Here is a 20,293-nt window from a genome sequence, read left to right as displayed (position 1 = left end):
ACTGGTATGTTTTAAATGAAGAATTTTCAAAAATTATTGTTTGTGCAATGGGAGGTTGCAAAGAAGGGATTTATCAGCCTAGTGCTTAAAACACAATACGAAATTCCTCTTTGAAATCTTTAGATGCATGGTAATGAATATCAATTCCTAAATGGGACGATAGATTACCATGATTTACTGGTAGCGCGAAAGGGCGCCCAACCCCAAAGGACTCCAAGCCAAGAACTAATTGGTAGAGCCAACATTTCAATCGTCCTTTTTACTTATAGACAATAATTCTACTGAAGGAATGCCCCCGGATAATGAGAATAATCCGATTCTCCCAATTAAATCCTTCTCATTTTTTCCCTTGCTTCTTTGTTTCGGTCTCAAGTTAAAAGTTATTATCCTGCTCATTTGTGGAGGCCGAGATCCAGAGGCAGGTACGATAAGTCGGCCTCCGTTTCCAGGCGGAAAGCGCCGGAGCTTAAAACTTGACGGGAGAGGGTTTGTTGAGGCCGACAAAGATGTTTTTTCTGTTTAATATCTGCTTTAGTTAAGCCGCGATTCGGGGGACCAGTTGGTCTAGACAAAGTTTTTACTGATTTAAAACTTCCTGTTCTCTTCGGCGTCAATTTGCATCCGGGGGTCTCCTGTATCAAATCTATTGTCAACGCCGCAAACTTTCTTAAATAGGCAACAATCCTTAATGCCATCGAATCCTCACATATTAATTGTTTTTGTTCCATTTGTAATCTGATTTTTCTTTTTGCCTACTCATCCAGGATATCCCATTCAATTCGATCACGTTCTCAACTATTTTCATTTTGTTTTTAAATCCTTTTAAATCTCATTTAAATTTATGTTTAAGAACTAATACTAAATATAATAATAAATAAAGAACTAATAAATATAAAGTATAGTTAACACCCCACTGACATACTATTTGAAATAGACAAATATTTAATTTAAAGAAACACTGAAAGAGGGAGCGAGGGAGGGAGAGAGTGAGAAATAAAGAGAGAAAGAGCGGAAAATATTTGGAAATATAGAAACTGAGATATGGATAGATAGAGAGAGTGTGATAAAGAGAGAGAAAGAGAAGAGCGGGAAATATTTGGAAATATAGAGAATGAGATATTGATAGATAGATAGAGATAGATAGAGATAGATAGATAGATAGATAGATAGATAGATAGATAGATAGATAGATAGATAGATAGAGAGAGAGAGATAAATAAAGAGAGAGGGAGAGAAGGAAAGTGTGAAGGCGAGAGGGTGAGTAAGAATGAAAGGTAGAGGAGGGATTGATAGTTTGATTTAATCAAAAGATCAAAGGCTGGAGAATGAGAGGGAGAGAGAGAGAGAGAGAGAGAGAGAGAGAGAGAGAGAGAGAGAGAGAGAGAGTGGCAGCGTATGTGATTGAGAAAAAGAGTGGGAAAAGGAGTTAACAGATACATCGATAAATAAAGGTAGAGTGAAGGGGGAATGAGTGAGACTTAGAGAGGGAAAGAGTGGGAGAGAGTGACAGAGCATTAAGCATAAAGTGAACATACTTAGGAAAGTTGGTCATAAACATCTCAAAATTCATTTTGGCGTTATTTATATTTTTAAAATATTTCGTTATTTAAAACTACTACTTTAAAAAATAATAAAATGACTACATATTTCCAAAAATAAAAACGTTCCTTTTGAAACACATTTTCTTTTGTTTTTATGCGTTTACAGAGGAGGAGTGCCAATTAAGTCAATTTCAGGTGTATGTAACTTAAAAATCCTCTTTCGTCTTTAACAAGGATACACACTGAATTTTTTTCTTACCTTAAGTAGTTTAATACAAGTTTACAAGTTGTTTGAATACGTTGGTGACGTACTTTTGTTAGTTCCAATTAAACTTGTTAAAACGCCTTTTAGTTTTCATAGACAACTTGTTTAGTTTCAAAGGACACATGTTTCATGAGAGGAAGGTGGACTTGATCCAGTCCTCAACGCAAGGTGGCCATTGAGCGTATATCACTTTTACGTTATAATCGTTAGGTAAAATTAATACGGTGTTTAGCCCAGCCGTAAATAGATTGTAGTTAGGTCGGGAGTTAGAAGCCTAACGGGCAGTTAGTTTGGGATTCTGTCGAGGTACTACTACCAGTAATCCTTACTAACTAACTTGCGCAAGAAGGAATCCATATATCTCAATTGTTGAGGCAACTTGTATAGTTACCGATAATCTTCAATATAACATAAATACCGGTCTTGCGGTTAGAAAGGGCCGGGAGAAGGGGGCAGAGCTCTAAGTATCTTAAGTTAAGATGGAAGGGGGCTCCTTGGGTAGTTCAAGAATTTTATTTATTACTCTACAGGGCTTGTGCCGCCCCAAAAATTATTGTCTCAGCGAATTAATCTCGCTTAAGGCAGGGCTTAAGGCGTTCTTCCGATCGGTAACCGGTAAATAAGTCTTGTCCCTCGTAAAATAAGGAGAAATATGGCAAATTATGAGAATAACTCATTCAAGCATCTGATAGCTTCCGAATTTACTTAGGATAACTTATTAAGGAGAGAATTTAACATTAAACTTCTTTTAAAGAAAAACAACCCTCGTACATTTGTTTTATTTTACACTTTTAAGACAAGTTTTGATAAACGGTATATTGATAACCTTTAATCATAACAACATTTTATATACTTGTTTACATAGTTAAGATGTAAATCTTAACTAAAACTTAAATACTTAGCACCATTGAACCTTTGCCAACTATTGAAAGATTCTTAGGTTCTTATAATTGTCAAAAAATACAGAAAAACTAAATCTACACATATTTTGTATCAATACTGTCTTAACTAAGCTGTAGAGTTGTCAGCAGTTTATAAAAAAATCTCTGATCCGCTTATCCTTGCTATGAGTCTCCAGGCCATATTTTTAAATACCTAACTCATCTTTTTCTAGCGCATTTATTAAACGTTGAACTTTGACAAGATGGAAAGATGGATGGGTGATTAATATACGATACTTTATTAATATACACATTAAATAATTAATCTTTCTAAGTAAGGTCGTGGTTGAGATAAAAAAAGTCAGTGTCACGAGCGGGATTCGAACCCACGACTTTCGGCTAAATACGCCGCTGCTCTACCATTTGAGCTATCGTGACTTCGATCCTCTCGGACCAAGTTACTTCTTTCAATCAGTCAATTATTCTTTCTATGTAAAGTCTTGGTTGAGATTAATTGATTGAAAGAAGTAACTTGGTCAATTGACCACAAAAACTTAAATACACATGAAACATTAAAACTATATGTAGGAAAATAAGATAAACGTTAAATGGAACGGCTTAACAACTTACTCACCGCGACCAATATTGGTCCTATTATACAATTTTCACTATTATCTAGGGTTCTTCGTTAAATCTTTTTATCAGATCGCAAAACCTTGTTAAGGGCATTAGGCCTTGGCTTTTCCTCTCCCAAGAGAATAAATCTCACTGCCTATACAGGTCTTCGCACAAATAATGGATTGTTTCTTATTCTTCCTGGCCATATCTGCACAGGGTTGTTCTTCAGCTGGGTTAATACATGTGCCTGATAATCAGCACATGTCCTATCATTTTTGTCGTTACACATCCTAGGTTTCTGCAATGGTCCTTTACTGAGCTTTTTCGTTCGCCTGGAATCCAACCCCATTGAAACTACGATATATTTTTAACCCATTGTCAAATGAACTGCGTTGTTGACAATCTGGTTCGCTAAAAAACGGTTCAGGTCTGTTAGCTGTCCGCTTACCTTGACCAATTTTATCGGCCTGTGTGTCCTGGTGCTCAAACAAGTGTAATTTTAGAGTTGATGATGGGTTTTGGTCTACGAGTCGGTGAACTCGTGTTGAACCGGTACAGGGTCACTTACTGAGTCTGCCTCCACTCGTGGGTTTTTGAGTTTTTCTAACTCGGCATTGCAACATCTTCAGTAGGAACTCCAGAGTGGAGGCAGACCCAATAAGTGACCCTGTGCCGGCTCAACAAGTGTAATTTTGTTTGTGCTTTATGACTTACAGGGACTTGATGCAGTCCCAAACGGCTCAGGACTATACTATCAATGAGGGGAGAACGGACTTTAAATTTAGTTATAATAAGTCAATATTCATCAATCTCAAAAAAACATTAGAAGGGTCATTATTTCATACGTCATACCTGACAACATTGATTATTAAAACAATTCTATTCTACAACAAAATTAATTTTTATTATTGGAATATCTTAAAAGTGCATATAAATAATATATTTCTATTTATAATTAATATTTGAAATGTGTAAAAACGTATAATAAAATGAATCTCACCGAAGCTATAATATAATTTACGTCTGAACCATAGAAGATGGAAAGATACGTGATGAAGTTCAATATTTTTATGATTGAAGCAATAATTATCACATGTTTAGCTCAATTCTCGGTTACGAGTTCAAAAAACAGTATTTAAGAATATTTTTCCTTTGTGTGGATCAGTTGTTGCACATGGAACGCCTTGAAGGTATCGACTTGAGCCAGTTTGAGGGCGGCTTTCTCGGAGGTTTCCAGGCTTTCAGCCCTTAAACAAGATCCGCCCCTAAGAGCCGCTCTTATTTTCAATTCTACGTCTTTTCAATTTACAGCCGGAGAATTGATCCCCTGGCGGGGCCTCGAAGGGAAACGGGAAATGTAAAAGTACCAGATTATAATCGTTTACGGTTCGGATGTCTAGCCCAATTCTTTTTCACCCGGGTGATGATTCCCTCGACATCGGATCAATTCGGTCGTTCTTCTTTTAAAACCCTGATCTACTCGAGCATAAAGAACGCCGCCTCCTTCCATCTTTCTTCCTCCCCTCGGAGTAAAACCAAAGGCGAACAGGGGGTGAGAAAAATCCTCTCAGTTGATTTAACTTACAAAGAAACTAGTAAAGTTTTTACTTTTAAAATTATTAAGAAAATTTCATGCACATACATTAAACATGAATTGGTCATTACAATATAATTATTTGTTTAATAATAAAGATTGCGGCTCAAACTGTAAACATGCTATTCAGCCCAGACACTGTGTACTGTTGGTTAGTCTAACTTTACTACTTTTACTTTCAATTTTATTTGTGTAATAACAGAGAAAAGTTTATTTTCTTCAAAAATAACTACACAAATTAATCAAATATTTTACATATATTTTTAAATTTTATATAATTTTTATATCTTCTCTAACACTGTGAAAAATGTTATTCCACTCAGCCAAACTGTACCAACGGTTAATCTGACTTTACCACTCCATTTTTATTTGTGTAATAACAGAGATAAGTTTATTTTCTTCAATAATAACCATACAAATTAATTAAATATATATTTTTCAAAACGATTTCCAGTTTGCCCCTGGCACTGTGAAAAATGTTATCCCACACAGCCAAACAGTACCGACGGTTAATCTAACTTTACTACCAGTTTTATTTGTGTAATAACAGAAAAAAGTTTATTTTCTTCAATAGTAACTATACAAATTAAACAAATATATATTTTTCAAAACTTTTCTAGTTGTCCCTGGAACTGTGAAAAATGTTATTCCACACAACCGAACTATACCGATGGTTAATCTAACTTTACTATTCACAGTGTCAAAGGCAAACTGGATAACGTTTTAAAAATATATATATTTGCTTAATTTGTGTAGTTATTTTTGAAGAAAATAAACTTTTCTCTGTTATTACACAAATAAATCTAGAGTAGTTATTCCGCCCAACAAATGTGTATTGATGGCTGGGTAGGACAAATTCCAGTGGATTAAAGATTAACAGTTACTCGTTGATTGTAAACTGATTAAAGATTAATTTTTTAATCTGACTTCCCTGTTAATAGATTAAACAGGGTTAATCGTGAATCGAGATTCATCAGATTAACGATTAAACAAGTTAATCGTGGCTCTAGAATAATTTATTAATCAGATTAATCGTCAATCGAACTGAGCAGTGATTAAATTATTTATTTAATCTTTTAATCTAGAAATACTATTGATCAATTAATTGTTCTTATTACTGCACTAGAGTCGTTATCCTGAAAATAATGAATCTTTGTATAATAATTTCCAGTTTTAATTTTATTTGATGTTTACTATTTCTGACTGCAACTTTTCAATATCACACTATTCAACTAAGTGCTTAAATTTGCATTGGTAGGATTGATAGCAGGTGAATGTCACTTAGTCACAGACTTGATTAACCTGGTTAATCAAAATCTAGATTAACGATTTAATTTTGTAACGGTTTTCACGATTAATCATTATCTAGATTAACGATTAACGTTTTTAATTATTAATAGGTTCAAGATAATTAATCGTTAATTATTATTTACTTTCAGTCGATTACGCCCAACTCTGTTTGTAGGTTATTCTAACTTTACAACCAACTTTTATTACTTTATCAACAAAGAAAAGTTTATTTTTTGTGACAATAACTATACAAATTAATCAAATATTATAAAAACGTTATACAATTTGCCCTGACACAGAGAAAAATGTTGTACCGCACAGCAAACCCGTACTGATGGTTAGTCTAACCTCACTATCCCAGTTGTATTACTTTAACAATAGACTTTTTTAAATCCATTATTTATATCATACAAATGCTTCTGAATTACTCACAATCAGCAGATAGCATTTTAATCCGGACAAAGAAAACAAAGGAAAGTTTTATGTTTGCCAAAACTTTACTTTTGAATAAAGAAATGTATTTACATGTAAAAATTATACCCAACCAGCAAATTGGACTTAATTTTGACATGTAACATTAATCGTTATAGATAAATAAATTAAAATTATTTCTATATATGTCGCTGTTTTTTGCGATATGTGTTATGATATTATGAAGTTCACTTGAACATTTTATGTCAGAATATATTTGGTGAGATCGGGGGCATGGCCCAATGAATGTTGTGCGTTGAGACTATACCAAGTTTTCGGTGTTTTATTTTCAATTCTCAGAGCAGCCTTTTCAGTCAACATTTAAACATTATTTTCGTTTACCAGCATGAAAAAAATTTTAATATTAAAATATCATAAAACTTTTTGTCTCTTTTTTACCATCTCTTATTTTGTAATTCTAAATATAATGGTTTTTTAATAAATAAATAAATGGCACTTTTTTACAATTTAATATCACAGGCAAAGTCGGAAATGTAACCCCCTCTTGCCTCCTCACAAATCCCGTTTTCCATAGCACTTTTCTTACGCCGAGAATTTGCCGGCTTCGCTCCGTGGAGACGGGCGGGGTTACTTAATGAATTAAGAATATTGAACTTAATATTAAATAAATTCAAAAAAATGGGCGCCACGCTGTTTATGTACACGGAAGCAGCGAACCGTAAAAAAAATAAAATAAAACAAAGAAAATTCAATAACAGTAAAATTAACACAAAGAAAAAAGAACACAATAGTTACATAAGGAAACAAAAAAAAAATACATTTATTCCAATGGAAACTAAAATATTAAACATAGATTGATCTTAATTCTCTACGGGTAACATTTTAACAAACTTACACACTAAATGAACCTAAATTATCATAAAATCTAAATAAACATTCCTTAAAACTAAACTTTCCTGGGAACTAGTGTCCAGATATGCTTCTTTTCCCGGCGCTTGAAAATCCCCGCTTCTAGGAGTATGGAGCACCTTCTCTGAAGTTGAGTGGGTCCGCGATCGCCTTCGTTGATTTTCTTTGATCCGGCCAGGCCGTAGGGATATCCGTCTCGACGCACCCTGTCCTCTCTTTTTTTTCACTCCTCTACTCTCTCATAAGCCTATCCGAGACCGTCTTAATTTTGATTAACCCACCGCCAATTTTAGTTTAGGTGGCATTACAATTCAGGAGGCATCCCTGGCCAAACAACAACAATACACTCATACTATGTTACGTTTTACGAACGTAACACTTTGACATGTTCTTTCTTATTTTACTTCCACATCTTCTTATCCTTAACAATTTCTTTCTTATTATTAATATTTCTCAACATACGTCTCTGTGATTATACACATATTCCACTACCTACTGACGTTTTTCATAACTTGTTACACTTGACTACCTAAGAAGGCAAACTCAAGAACTACTTTGGGAGTTTGTTTTGGTCGGTTCAACTTATACTCTTTAAATTACTCGTACTACTATTTTCCTTGGTGAGCATTTTTTATGATGAACATCCCATGTTAAGGAAATTTTTATAATAGAAATTTGGCTTATAAAAAAAATTGTACATTTAAAAATATCAACATTATCGGAGTGTTTAGCAAGAGTTTGTTTGTAAAAACAAACAAACAAAAACTCGAGATGGTAAAATATGACAGGAGATAGATTACAGAGAGATTTGCAAACCTGAGGTGACACCTTTTCAAGGGGTGCCGTGGGTTTGTGATCGGAGGGGGGAGCCCGGACCAGTTTGACAATCGTGTCTCCCCAGCCGTGGAAGGCTTGAACCCTCAGTTAAACGGTGTATAATTGAGTTTATCACCAAGGTGGCTGACATTTGATGTGCCGGCCGGCGGCGGAACAAATGTTAACCGCCCCCCAGGAGTTGAGAGAGCTGTCATGGCCCCACCCCTAATAATCTGTTGAGAGGGACTCAGATAAGGAGAGAGCACAATGCACCCCTGTCACCCACCCAACAGAAATCCCAACATCTTCCTGATTGAGTCCATTTCCCGTCTCCGCCGGTCGAAGCATCCTGCCTCCAATCAGTGGACAATGCGATTTAACATTGGCTTTAGGTTTTTTTTACCACTCAACATCGCGTAGACTAAAATCATTTTGGACTTTGGGACCGCGAATCTCTCTGATTTCGTTGATAAACTAGCTTTCGCATCATACTCACAACATTGGAATTAAAGATGCATTAGAACTGAGAAATTTATACCACACAATGGCGATATATTTGTCGAAAGTTCGTAGTTGGAATTGAATATTTTCTATTGGCCTCATACCTGATCGTTTTTCAATGTAAAATTATAGTGCTGAAGGTATTACCCCCTTTTTTCATTACAAAAAATTACAATGAATGCTAAGTCCCCCCCCCCCCCAAGCAAGTAAAGCTGGAAAGTATCGTATAACCTAGGAAAAGAAACGCAGCCAAGTCATGACCGAAGTTTGTCATATATAAGAGGGTTGATTATGGACAATAAAATATCAACCAAAAAAAAAAAAAAATAGGTGAAATACAGAAGAGGTGTGGAGCGTCGTCTGAGAGGAGGAGTGGACAATGGGAGTGATAAAATGTCAACGACGAAGACAAGACCAGTAGACCCGAGGAGAAGTGCCGGAAATAGGTATAGACATTTCACCGGATTTTCCTCGTGTTCAGCTGAGGCCATACTGGATCGAGTGATCAGGATAGGTCGCGGAAGGAAGGGGATTCGTGGCTGCCACATGGTGGCGAACAGTTCAGGAGGTCCGAGATGTTGGATGGAGTGAGGACGTCGGGTTTTCCTTCTTCTTATGGGAGCCGAAGCCATCTTGGAGAGAAGAATTAAGATGGATACCTTGGAAGGGGATTAGAAGCTGGAATAAGGATGTCGATTTTCCCCCCATCGGAGCGAGGAAGAAGGCTCTACGGAAAAACCACATCGGATCGGCACCGAGAATGATTAGCAACGGCCGCCAAAAAATAAGTTTTGTGTTCGATTGGACACGTATTTATTAGTTTTTGTAATTTTGTTGGTTACCCACAATCGTTAGTTTTATTTAATTTAATTAGCGTGACATCTATTCCTTTAGATCTGCCACCTAAACCATTTACCCCAAAACAAGTATCACAAGAAATACGACAGCTACCTAAAAAAATCACCTGGTCATCATTTGATAACAGCTGAATTTCTCAAAGAACATCCCAAAACAGCTATCGTATTTCTGACTTCTTTATTTAATGCTATATTGAAAACTACACACATTCCTACACATAGGAAACTCTCCTTTATTAAAATGATTCTAAAACCAAATAAAAATTTAAACTCTCTTTCATCTTAATAGTCCATTAGTTAATTATCCGACCCTTCTAAATTATCCGAATTCACAAACGAACTATTACTTACTGTTACTTCAAACCACATTTTACCAGACCATCAAGTTGGCTTTCGTGTTCATAGTTTCAACTTCACAGAATTTTAGATTACATTACTTCAAGTCTCGAACAGAAACTTATGCGACTGGAGTGTTTTTAGATGTTTCTCAGGCTTTCGACAAAATGTGGCATGAGGTACTATTAAACAATTACAACTATTTTTACCCCAGGCCTAGCGATTATGCAATCGTACTTCAAGGAGAGAATTTTCGCCGTAAACCAGGGTTCGGAGACGTCTTTGATGAAGGAAGTACTTGCAAGTGTGCCAATACTCGAATTGAAAAATGGAGCAATTTTTGAAAGATAAAGTTTAACATCTCAAAGTCACAACATATCATCTTTACCCTCAGCTGTGAGGGTTGTCCTAGCATATACTTCCTACTATTATTACTACTATTTAGGACTTACAGTTGATAAAATACTAGCTTGGAATCCACACACACGATTTAAAAAAACACAAACGTTTTAAAGTGCTTTATTACCTACTTAACCGACAATCAAAAAAAAAATTCCATTAAAATCAAAAATTTCGACACAAACACACACACACACACACACCTACTCGTACCTTGGACGTACCGGTAAGTAGGTAGCAAGGACAAGGCGGATAGTATATGGATCCGCCAAATATTCCAATATTCAAAGTTTACAAAATTTTCAATCCAAAGTTTTAAGACTAATTGGTTCTGCCCCTTTTTACGTAAACAACAACATACTTCACAGAGATCTTCACACGTCAACAGTTTTTTCATCCATCAAATCATAATTCAGACGTTTTCATAGTAAATTACAAAATCACACTAGCACTCAAATTATATTACTCCATTCCCCACAATTACCACGTAAGCGACTGAAAATATGGATAAGAGACCTCTTAAATGATTAATATCATTTTATTAATCTAGAGCAACTGCCAGTTGATAGCTTTCTGTACAACGCCCGTAATGCCACAGCCATAAATGGAAATACAATCTGCTGGTTGTATATAATACATGTACAGTTGTAGATAAAAATAAATGAAGTAAAAAAAAGTCCCGTTCCTCAATCTGACCATTTAGGACTTATATTTGATAGAAGACTTGGAATCCGCACATACGATTAAAAAAACAGACACCTAAAAATCTTCACATGTCAACAGTTTCTTCGTCCATCAAAACGTATTAAAACGTTCTCACAGTAAATTATAAGAACACACCAACATAAATAAAATTACTCCATACCCCATAATTACCCCGTCGTCGGCTGAAAAGGATACGACTAAGAGACCTCTAAAATGATTAATCCAGAGCGGCTTCCAATGGGTAGCTTTCTCTATAATGCCAGTTATTGCCACATGTCAAAATTAAATCAAATTTACTGGTTGTTTTTAATACATATACAGTTGTAGATATGGTTAAAAATGGTACAAAGACATGGTTAAAAAAATAGCTGTGAAAAGGTTAATTTAAAAATTAGCTAATTAGCTTATAAATTAAAGCTAATTTTGCTCGAAAGTTTTTTGTTTCAATTAAAGGTATAAACTGTATAAACCGAGAGTAGTTTATTTTATTTATTTTTTTGTGAACACAAAGTCAACTAACTCTCTGTGTGGTCTCTAAGTACTTCAGGACAAAAGCATTAAGATTTGGTTTTCCTCCTCCAAATAACATTTTTTAAATTAATTAATAATTATGTAAGGTATTGGTTGAGATAAAAAAGTCAGTGTCACGAGCGGGATTCGAACCCATTACCTTCGGCTAAATACGCCGCTGCTCTACCACTTGAGCTATCGCGACTTCGATCCACTCGAAAAAATTGAAAAATGGTAAAAAAGAGGGAAAATTCGAAAGGTGGTTTGAGATGGGAAGTTGGTGACCGAGTGGATCGAAGTCGCGAGAGCTCAAGTGGTAGAGCAGCGGCGTATTTAGCCGAAGATCGTGGTTTCGAATCCTGCTCGTGACACTGACTTTTTTTATCTCAACGAATACCTTACATCCCGGCAACAATCTTCACAACTTCCTATAAAGTCTCAACGGACTATAAAGGAGAGGAAGAACACAGGAGAGCATCAGATACAATGATATGGCACACAGATGGCTCCAAAACAAACGAAGGAACCCGATCAGGCGTTATTGTACAAGCCCAAAACATGAGCAATCAAACTCATTACTGAAGTACGCTTCTGTCTTTCAAGCGGAAATACATGCCATCAATGCTTGTGCCCTGGAAAATCTTAAAAGAGGTTACACTGACAAAAAATCCTCATAAGATCTGACAGCCAAGCAGCCATTAAAGCATTAGCATGTAAAAGAATCTCATCAAAACTAGTCAGTGAATGCATCCAAAATCTCCAAAACCTGGGGAAACACAACAACCTGATGATAGCTTGGGTGCCAGGGCACAGGGGAATTTTGGGTAACGAGAAAGCAGACAGACTGGCCAGAGGAGGATCTGCAAGACCATACATAGGCCCCGAACCATACCATACCTCCTATTGTTAAAAACCACTGACGCCCAACCTTTTTTTTAATGTATTTTTTTCATTTATGTGTTTCTTAGTGACCTGTTGTTTCATAATTTGTTGAAGTCGTGAGGAGCGGTCAAAATGCAGAAGTTTAAAAAAACTACTTTGTTCATTTGTTTGAGTATCATCTTCACGGTATAAAAAGTGGAGCTATTCTTGTGGTGCCATATTGGTTTTGTTTGATAATGTGACATTTTCCCACAAAACCAACGTGACATCACAAGAATAGCATCAAATTTTATGCTCTGAAGATGACCCGAATAAAGGTCAAAACTCGGTAAAAAAATGAAAAAGGTGTTTTTCTAATCTACCTCATTCTTGAGCGCTCCTCACGCCTCCAAAAATTATTTTTCATTTATGTTCAATTTTTTAAATTCTTTTTACCCACTCCCGCCTCCATTGAGCGACGGGCTTATTTTTGTCGGCAGTTTAGAGCCGTTGTAAAGGCTGATCACTTAATTATGTCGGAGATAATTATGATTGATATGATTTCAATACTTCACAAAGCTTATCGTTTTCCTGAGTCTTGACGTTAAAAACTCTTCTCTTAAAAGTGAAAATAACGAATTGTTTTATTTTGTTTTTTTTATTAGACACAACAGTAATTGTATAGAAACCAGATCGAACTGCTTCCTTCTGATAATTGGAGGGGGATTTAAGTCGATTATTGTCATAGAATAGTAAAACGATATCATTTCCCGCAATAAGAAAATTAAATTGTTCATTTAAATTAACCGTTTAACTATAATCGTGATGAGTGAGCTTTAACTGTCTCGATGAGGGATGTAAACAGGAGCTAAATGTGGGCAATTACACTTTGGAGTTTGAGAGAGAGTGGAAAGCAGCGGCCCTGTAGAAAATATGAGGGCTGTAAAAGTAATTGCTTGTTATAGCCGTAAGGGATGAAGCCCGTGTGGCATTTAAAGGAAACACAATCCCCCCGCAATCTCCTTCTAATCAGAAGGAATCACTGGAAATAAATACAATTAAGTTGGCCGAGGACTGGAAAAAGGCCTTCCGAAGGGCCTAAAGCCTTTGCCCTACTGCTCAGCCTCCCGGCCGAGATAACGGCAAGAAATCCGTGAACTATTTTCGGATCACGTTCTCCTTAAGTATCATTTGATCCGATTAGGACTCACTTTATTTTCTGCCCTGGTAAACTATAATGCTTCGCCCGGTCCACTAGACACAGATAACAAACAACCACTGAAGTAAGAAAATGGCTTTATACCATAATCTTAATTGCACTAACTTTCGGCCTCGATGTATCCATTTTGAAAGTTATCGCCACTCCTAACAAAAGGGAGACAATCCCATTGTTTTAACGTTTTCACAAACACGAGTTGACTCCTGTCCTTTAACCTGCATTCAATTTATTGAGGTATTAATCAATGAAGAGATGAAATATTAAGAAAAAATTTATTCATTAAAAAAAAGTTACTTTCTGTCTGTAATGTTAAAGATATTTCTGAAAACATTAATATTAGGCATGAAAAAAAATTCTCATTTTTAGTTATACCCTGAAAGTACGATAATTAGGCAAATAGAGCCAAATTAAAAGGTTTTTACATTACCTAGGGAGAAATGTCTGTTGGGCAGTTTTAGCTCATAATCAGGTTGTAGAACTACTTCAACCTGACGATGAGCCAAAAGCTGGAAATTCAGATTGTTGAAAACAACTTACTGTAAGTAGGAATTATCTTTTTAAAAAGGATTAGCTAGGATTTTGCTGAGACAGACTCAACTAAAAGATATGATACATAGTCATCGTGTAGCTAGCAAATTAGCAGGTTTAAAAATAAACGAAATAATGACCAACAAAATAAAATATAAAATAATCGAAGTTCACAGCCTGACGTCGATAAAGGGTATGTTTGTGTCAATTGTTGAGCTTTAAAGAAAAAACCTCAAAACAAGTACAACGAAGAAACACTCAAGGATTGTGGTTTAAAATTCATTACAAAAAAATTATAATATCACTCCGGATAAAAAAGGTCGAGTACTAAACACTTGTATAAAAGAAAGCCAATTCTTCTCTACGGTGCACAAATTCCTAGCCTAAAAATGTAGAATGTTTTTCAAGGAACAAAACTGTATGTGCGATTTATGATCTCATTATGTTCGTGAACAGTCTATTTTATGTGCAGATTTTGAGCCGATTTAAATTGTTTAAAAAAACACGAAATATGCTTAATTTCCTTACACTTTGCTTGCCATTACGATGAACATTTACGTCAAACTGCGCATCTGATTTAGTTTTGGAATTTGTCGCTTTATAACCTGCAATTTGTGGCTGAATTACATTGTTAATAAATCTAGGAAATACAGTTAATTTTCCTAATTTTTTTCTGGTAAGATCGATATTTTAGGTTCAGTTTCTCATCTCCCTTGTTTGTTAAACTGTCTTTATGTGAGGTGCAGTTTTTGAGCCGATTATACCGAATTATACTTAATTTTCTTACACTTTGCTTGCCTTTACGACCAACATTTACGTACAGCTTCGCATCTAATTTAGTTTTAGAATTTATTGTCGTTTTATAACGTGCAATTTTTGGCTGAATTAAATCATTTACAAAACTATGGAACACAGTTAATTTTTTTCAGGTAAGGTCGATATTTTTGGTACAGCCCCTCATCACCTTTGTTTGTTAAAACTGTTTTTTTATGAGGTGCAGTTTTTGAGCCGATTTAAATTGTTAAAAAAACAAAACACGAAATATACTTTATTTTCGTACTTCTCATCTGATTTGGTTTTTTAATTTATTGTCGTTTTATAACGTGCAATTTTTGGCCGAATTAAATCATTAACAAAACAATGAAACACAGTTTATTTTACTAATTTTTTTCTAGTAAGTTCGATATTTTAGGTGCTGCCTCTCATCACCTTTTTGTTAAACTGTCTTTTTGAAAGTTGTTTTTGAGCTGATTTAAATTATTAATTATCTGTAAATAACACTTAATTTTCAAAAAATTGATTGTTAGACCACCATTACGTGGAGCTTTGATTTACAAGTTGCAGTTTTGAGCTGATTTAAATCATTAGCAAAACAAAGAAATATATAATCTTAATTTTTATAAGTTAGTTTGGTGGTAGACCATTTCTGTGTGTGCAGCTTCTCACTCCTTTTGGTTCTTAAAATGTCTGTTTGCTTATTCTGACATCACTTCGCATTACAAACCACGAAATTTAATTTAAAATGTCTTTGGAATAGGAAAAGCCTACATTGTGCGTACGACTTCCTAACAGGTCCGACGGTTAAACAGATCATTTAAAATTGGGCAGTTTCTGTATTCATTTATATATGAACTAACGTAGGCACTTAAACACTTTTTGCCCTTGATACAGGAGTACGTGGAGCTTTCTATCTCATTTTTCCTTTATATAATTGATTTGAAATGTGTCCTAAAGTAAAATCTTACCTTTTATGTAGAATTTTGTCCGTGCTCCTTATCGCAAATCGGTACGACAACGTAATTAGTTTAAAAATATTGTTGATCTGATGATTTTTTTAAACGTGGGAATTTCAACTATGAGGTTATGTGAACCGTCGGGGTGCCGGTGTTTTTGAAAAAAGCCCATTTGTAAATATGTCGGGCCGCTGAATTTGAACCCGGGACCTTTACCTTTACCAGGGATAAGCGCTGCGTCAATGCCCCCCCCCCCCAATTGTTTTTGATGTGAAACAGACACATATCCAGATTTACATAATTGACAACTGTTCAATTCGGGTTAATTGAAGCACAGAACAGACATCACGAGAGGAAGTGAAATCTTTATAAAAACTAAAGTTTTCACTAAGCTGAGAACGGACATAAAAAACTCACAATGGATTGTAATTATAAAACAATCTTCCTGTCTCCGTGAAACATAAAATTGTACGACTTGGCTTTTCGGAAATTCAGGAAATATCTGCCAAGCCGGATTACATTATCAGGATTTTTATCATTCAAGAACCATTTATTTTATCCCGAAATATTATACTGATGGGGGTGAATGATTTTCATGTTTAAATAGAGGTGTAATTCGGCATTTGTCAGGCTCAGGTGCTTTCAATAGTTGGGTAATTTCAGGCCCCAAAATACGCAGCTTTTAAACCTGGATACATTAACATTTATTCTTGAATATATTATTTTCTATTTATATACTATTAATTCAAATAGGGTGATGGAGTACTGGAATTCCTCCACTACCCTTCACCCAGACTATATAACTAATCTAATTGAGGTTCGATAGGGTACTCAAAAAGGACAGTCAATATACATAGAAGGCAACACAAAACGAAACATCTACCAACTATTACATACAATAAACATCCCTGTTTCCTCTGAAAATCGGAACAGGGAACGCATATTTCTAAGCCCAAGTACAATTCTCACATCAGGAAGCCTTCCTACACGCTTTCAATATGGAACCAAGTAAGTGAAACGCTTCAATTATGTGGGACATTCTAAGCAACCTTTCTTACTTATACGGGTTTTGTTCCAAAAGTAAGCGTGCGTGTGTTAAACTAGTATACCATATTCTTTGTCGAGTGAGTATGAAACTTCTGCCGACCCTCTGACACTGCCAGAGACATATATATTCTCCAAGTTAATGTGCTGAAAAATATCCTAACTGTGGTGGTGTGTAGTGACCGTTAGTCAATGATTATTCGGAGATCGTGAGATGCGGTCTGGTGTGACGTAGGTTTTAGAAAAACATTTTCTTTATCGTGACAACGTTTCTATCTTTTTATTAAAATCATGTTCAGAACCTGGAATTTATAAACATTGTTTAAATTATACAAATACATGTAGGATGTGAAAAAATGAATTTATGCAATGCTAGAAATTTAAGACTCAATCAAAGTTTATTGAGATCATCTTCAAGGCCTGGGATTTATAAACATTGTTTAAATTGTACAAATACACATACAAATACATTTTTTCACATCCTACATGTATTTGAAAATTTTAAACAATGTTTATGCATCCCAGGTCGGCAGATGATCTCAATCCTGAAGATGATCTCAATAAAGGCCGAAACGTTGGCACGATAAAGAAAATGTTTTTCTAAAACCTACGTCACACCAGACCGCATCTCACGATCTCCGAATAATCATATCCTAACTATAATCAGCTAAAGTTATATTTCCGCAAATCGTGCGTAATTTCAAACAATATATATTATAGTATAAATGTTGTCAAGATGAGTAACCAACATTTTTTTAATATAAAGAATATGGTCTTAAACAACTGTCGGTCATTTTAGCCGACGTAAATTTTTAAAAGACCCCTTCTTCCTTAGTAATTTATCAATATTAACCATAGTAGTGTTTTTATTAATTTTACTAATTTAAAAAAATCGGGGCAAAATACTTCAAAGAGTACAAGCATATTACTATCATAATTTTATTTACATCACATTTATTTATATATACAGCAATATATTGAACCACGTAGCCGTTTATAATATATTGCAATACATATTTACTTTCAATATACATTTTAACAATAAACATATATATATGTATATATAAAAACTATTCACAGTCAGTACTTAAATTCTAACGAAGTCACTAGAAAATAAAACAGAGCTTTTTCGACTAATGTTTCTAATAAGGTATTGATAAACAATCTAAACACAGGGAGTTTTCTTTTTTTTATTAATAAGCGATATCTTTGGTATATTTTTTGAACACACGAATAAATTAATACCATTAGTAATACATTAATGTTTTCAAGGAAGCTTGGATTTACCACAATATTAATTGCGGTGTGGGTTTAGGATTTATATATATTTATGTATGCATATATATATTTAAAGAAAAAATAATAGCTCTTTGGATAGTACAATAGTTTAAAGAACGATTAGGAAAGGGACGGGGATAGTGTTAACATTTGTACATTTTTCATTTTAATAATTACGACAAACAATAACACAAATATAATGGTCGACCCGAGGAACATGCGGGCATGAATAGTTTTCGATCACATATGGAATGTACAACAGAGATCAACAATTATCCGGAGATCTACAATATAACAAAAGAAAAAAAATTTACATCAACAATTGCGATCTATAAAACGCCCTCCAACAATGAAGCCAAATAAATATAGTTTGCCTTTAAAATAAATATTGTCATATATCAACGAACCTGGTGGTTCGCTTTATTTGGCATTTGATTTATACGAATACAAAATAATTCAAAGGAATAGTATATTAGATTAAAATAAAATTAGAAAGCAATTTTTTTTTTTTAAATCGAGTTGTGCTTTTATTCCAGGAATTACATGAATCCCGGTACAGATCTGGAGCCAAATATTATTTACTTATATAAACAAAACGAAAAACTTAACAAATCTTAAAAAAGACAAACTTATACATTTACAAAGTAAAGATTCACATATATTAATTATATAATATTTATATATATTTATTTATATATACTCGATCACATAGAATGTGAAGAAAAATCTAGAAAGTGCTTTACAATACAAATATATAACGGTTTTTGCAAGTTCTAATGGGCTTGGTAGTGGTCGCCGGAGAGTGCCGCGGAAAGGTGATGGTGGTACGGCGGCTGCTGAATGGCGTTCGACGGGGTGTCGAACAGCGACATCTTGAGCCTCTTGCACTTGGCCCTCCGGTTTTTGAACCAGAACTGCACGTTCTTCGGCTCGAGAGGTGGGAACTTCTGCCTGTACGGCATCCTGTTCAAGTCGTCCGTGTACTTCAGGATCAAGTTGTGCGATGGGTGGGTGTTGAGGGCGAACCACTGCTCAAGCCGGGGCACCTCGCTCACCGGGTCGATGAACGTCCGATTCCGCTTCCTCCGTTCGTCTGCCAATGCCGACAAATTCATCTGTGGTAATAAAAAACAATTTATGTTTTTTAACATAATACTGGATATCGCATATTCCGAAATAAAGATTAAGCCGGCAAAAACTCCTTGCCAGTTTCATTCATTATAGATCTTATCTAACCAGAGATTCGTATACTTGATATAGTACTTAACATAGTAGAAATACATTTTATAACGTTCGCAACACTATTCTACATTCCGAAAATACATCATAGCCGTAATTTAAAATCTTGATCCAGTAATCTACAGATAGAAATCATTCGAATTATGTCAAGACCCTGAGCAATATATCAACATTGTTTGACGTCTCAGAATTAATAAAATTAAAAACTATTTTCTTATCTGAAAAACCTTTTACGAGGTTTTATGTAAGACCGTCCTATTATAAGCAAATAACAATGTAATAAAAAAATGTATCTGTAGTCAAAAATAATGGATATGGAAGAAACTCCAAACGGTTTTTCAATTTAAAAACACTATTTATTACTGACAATCTTTTACAAATAACATTGTTTAGGGTTAATTATTTATTTTTTGGGTAGCGACAATGGTGTCATTGGTGCATTGACTATGCCACTATGCACTATGAGGATCGATGTGTACTCGATATTCCGCCATCGGCCCCTCCCTTCCTACTTACTCATACATACAAACCAACAAAAATATACATACACATTGTATAGCTACATAATAATTATATATAATATTTAAAATATTTACAGATGGAGAACCACCCCCGTTTCTCCTAAAAGTCGGAACAGGGGACCCAACAACCAACTCCCTTGGCTAAAGGGGCCAGGACGTGGCACTCCTCTCGGTATGTAGTCATTTAAAACAAATATAATACATCCTTAAGAAAAA

At 35.0% G+C, this 20,293-nt stretch overlaps 1 protein-coding gene and 1 long non-coding RNA gene across 4 annotated transcripts in view; one reads left to right on the top strand and one right to left on the bottom strand.

Annotated features, from left to right (window-relative positions):
- Positions 1–18,215: 18,215 nt before the first annotated feature.
- Positions 18,216–20,293, bottom strand: part of LOC106665101 — a 172,533-nt gene continuing 170,455 nt past the window's right edge. For all 3 annotated transcript variants that reach the window (XM_024229015.1, XM_014391302.2, XM_014391303.2), the window contains exon 11: positions 18,216–19,432. In XM_024229015.1, coding sequence (XP_024084783.1) covers positions 19,091–19,432 — 342 coding nt within the window. In that variant the 3' untranslated portion in view covers positions 18,216–19,090. The remainder of the gene's footprint in view (positions 19,433–20,293) is intronic.
- Positions 19,447–20,293, top strand: part of LOC112127688 — a 59,675-nt gene continuing 58,828 nt past the window's right edge. The window contains exon 1 of the long non-coding RNA XR_002910683.1: positions 19,447–20,249. This is a non-coding gene — a long non-coding RNA (uncharacterized LOC112127688). The remainder of the gene's footprint in view (positions 20,250–20,293) is intronic.

The sequence above is a fragment of the Cimex lectularius genome, unplaced genomic scaffold (genome assembly GCF_000648675.2).
Source record: "Cimex lectularius strain Harlan isolate CLEC.00 unplaced genomic scaffold, Clec_2.1 scaffold174, whole genome shotgun sequence".
Lineage (NCBI taxonomy): Eukaryota > Metazoa > Arthropoda > Insecta > Hemiptera > Cimicidae > Cimex > Cimex lectularius.
Note: the sequence above shows the minus strand (reverse complement) of the source record. Positions and strands in the feature narration are given on the sequence as shown.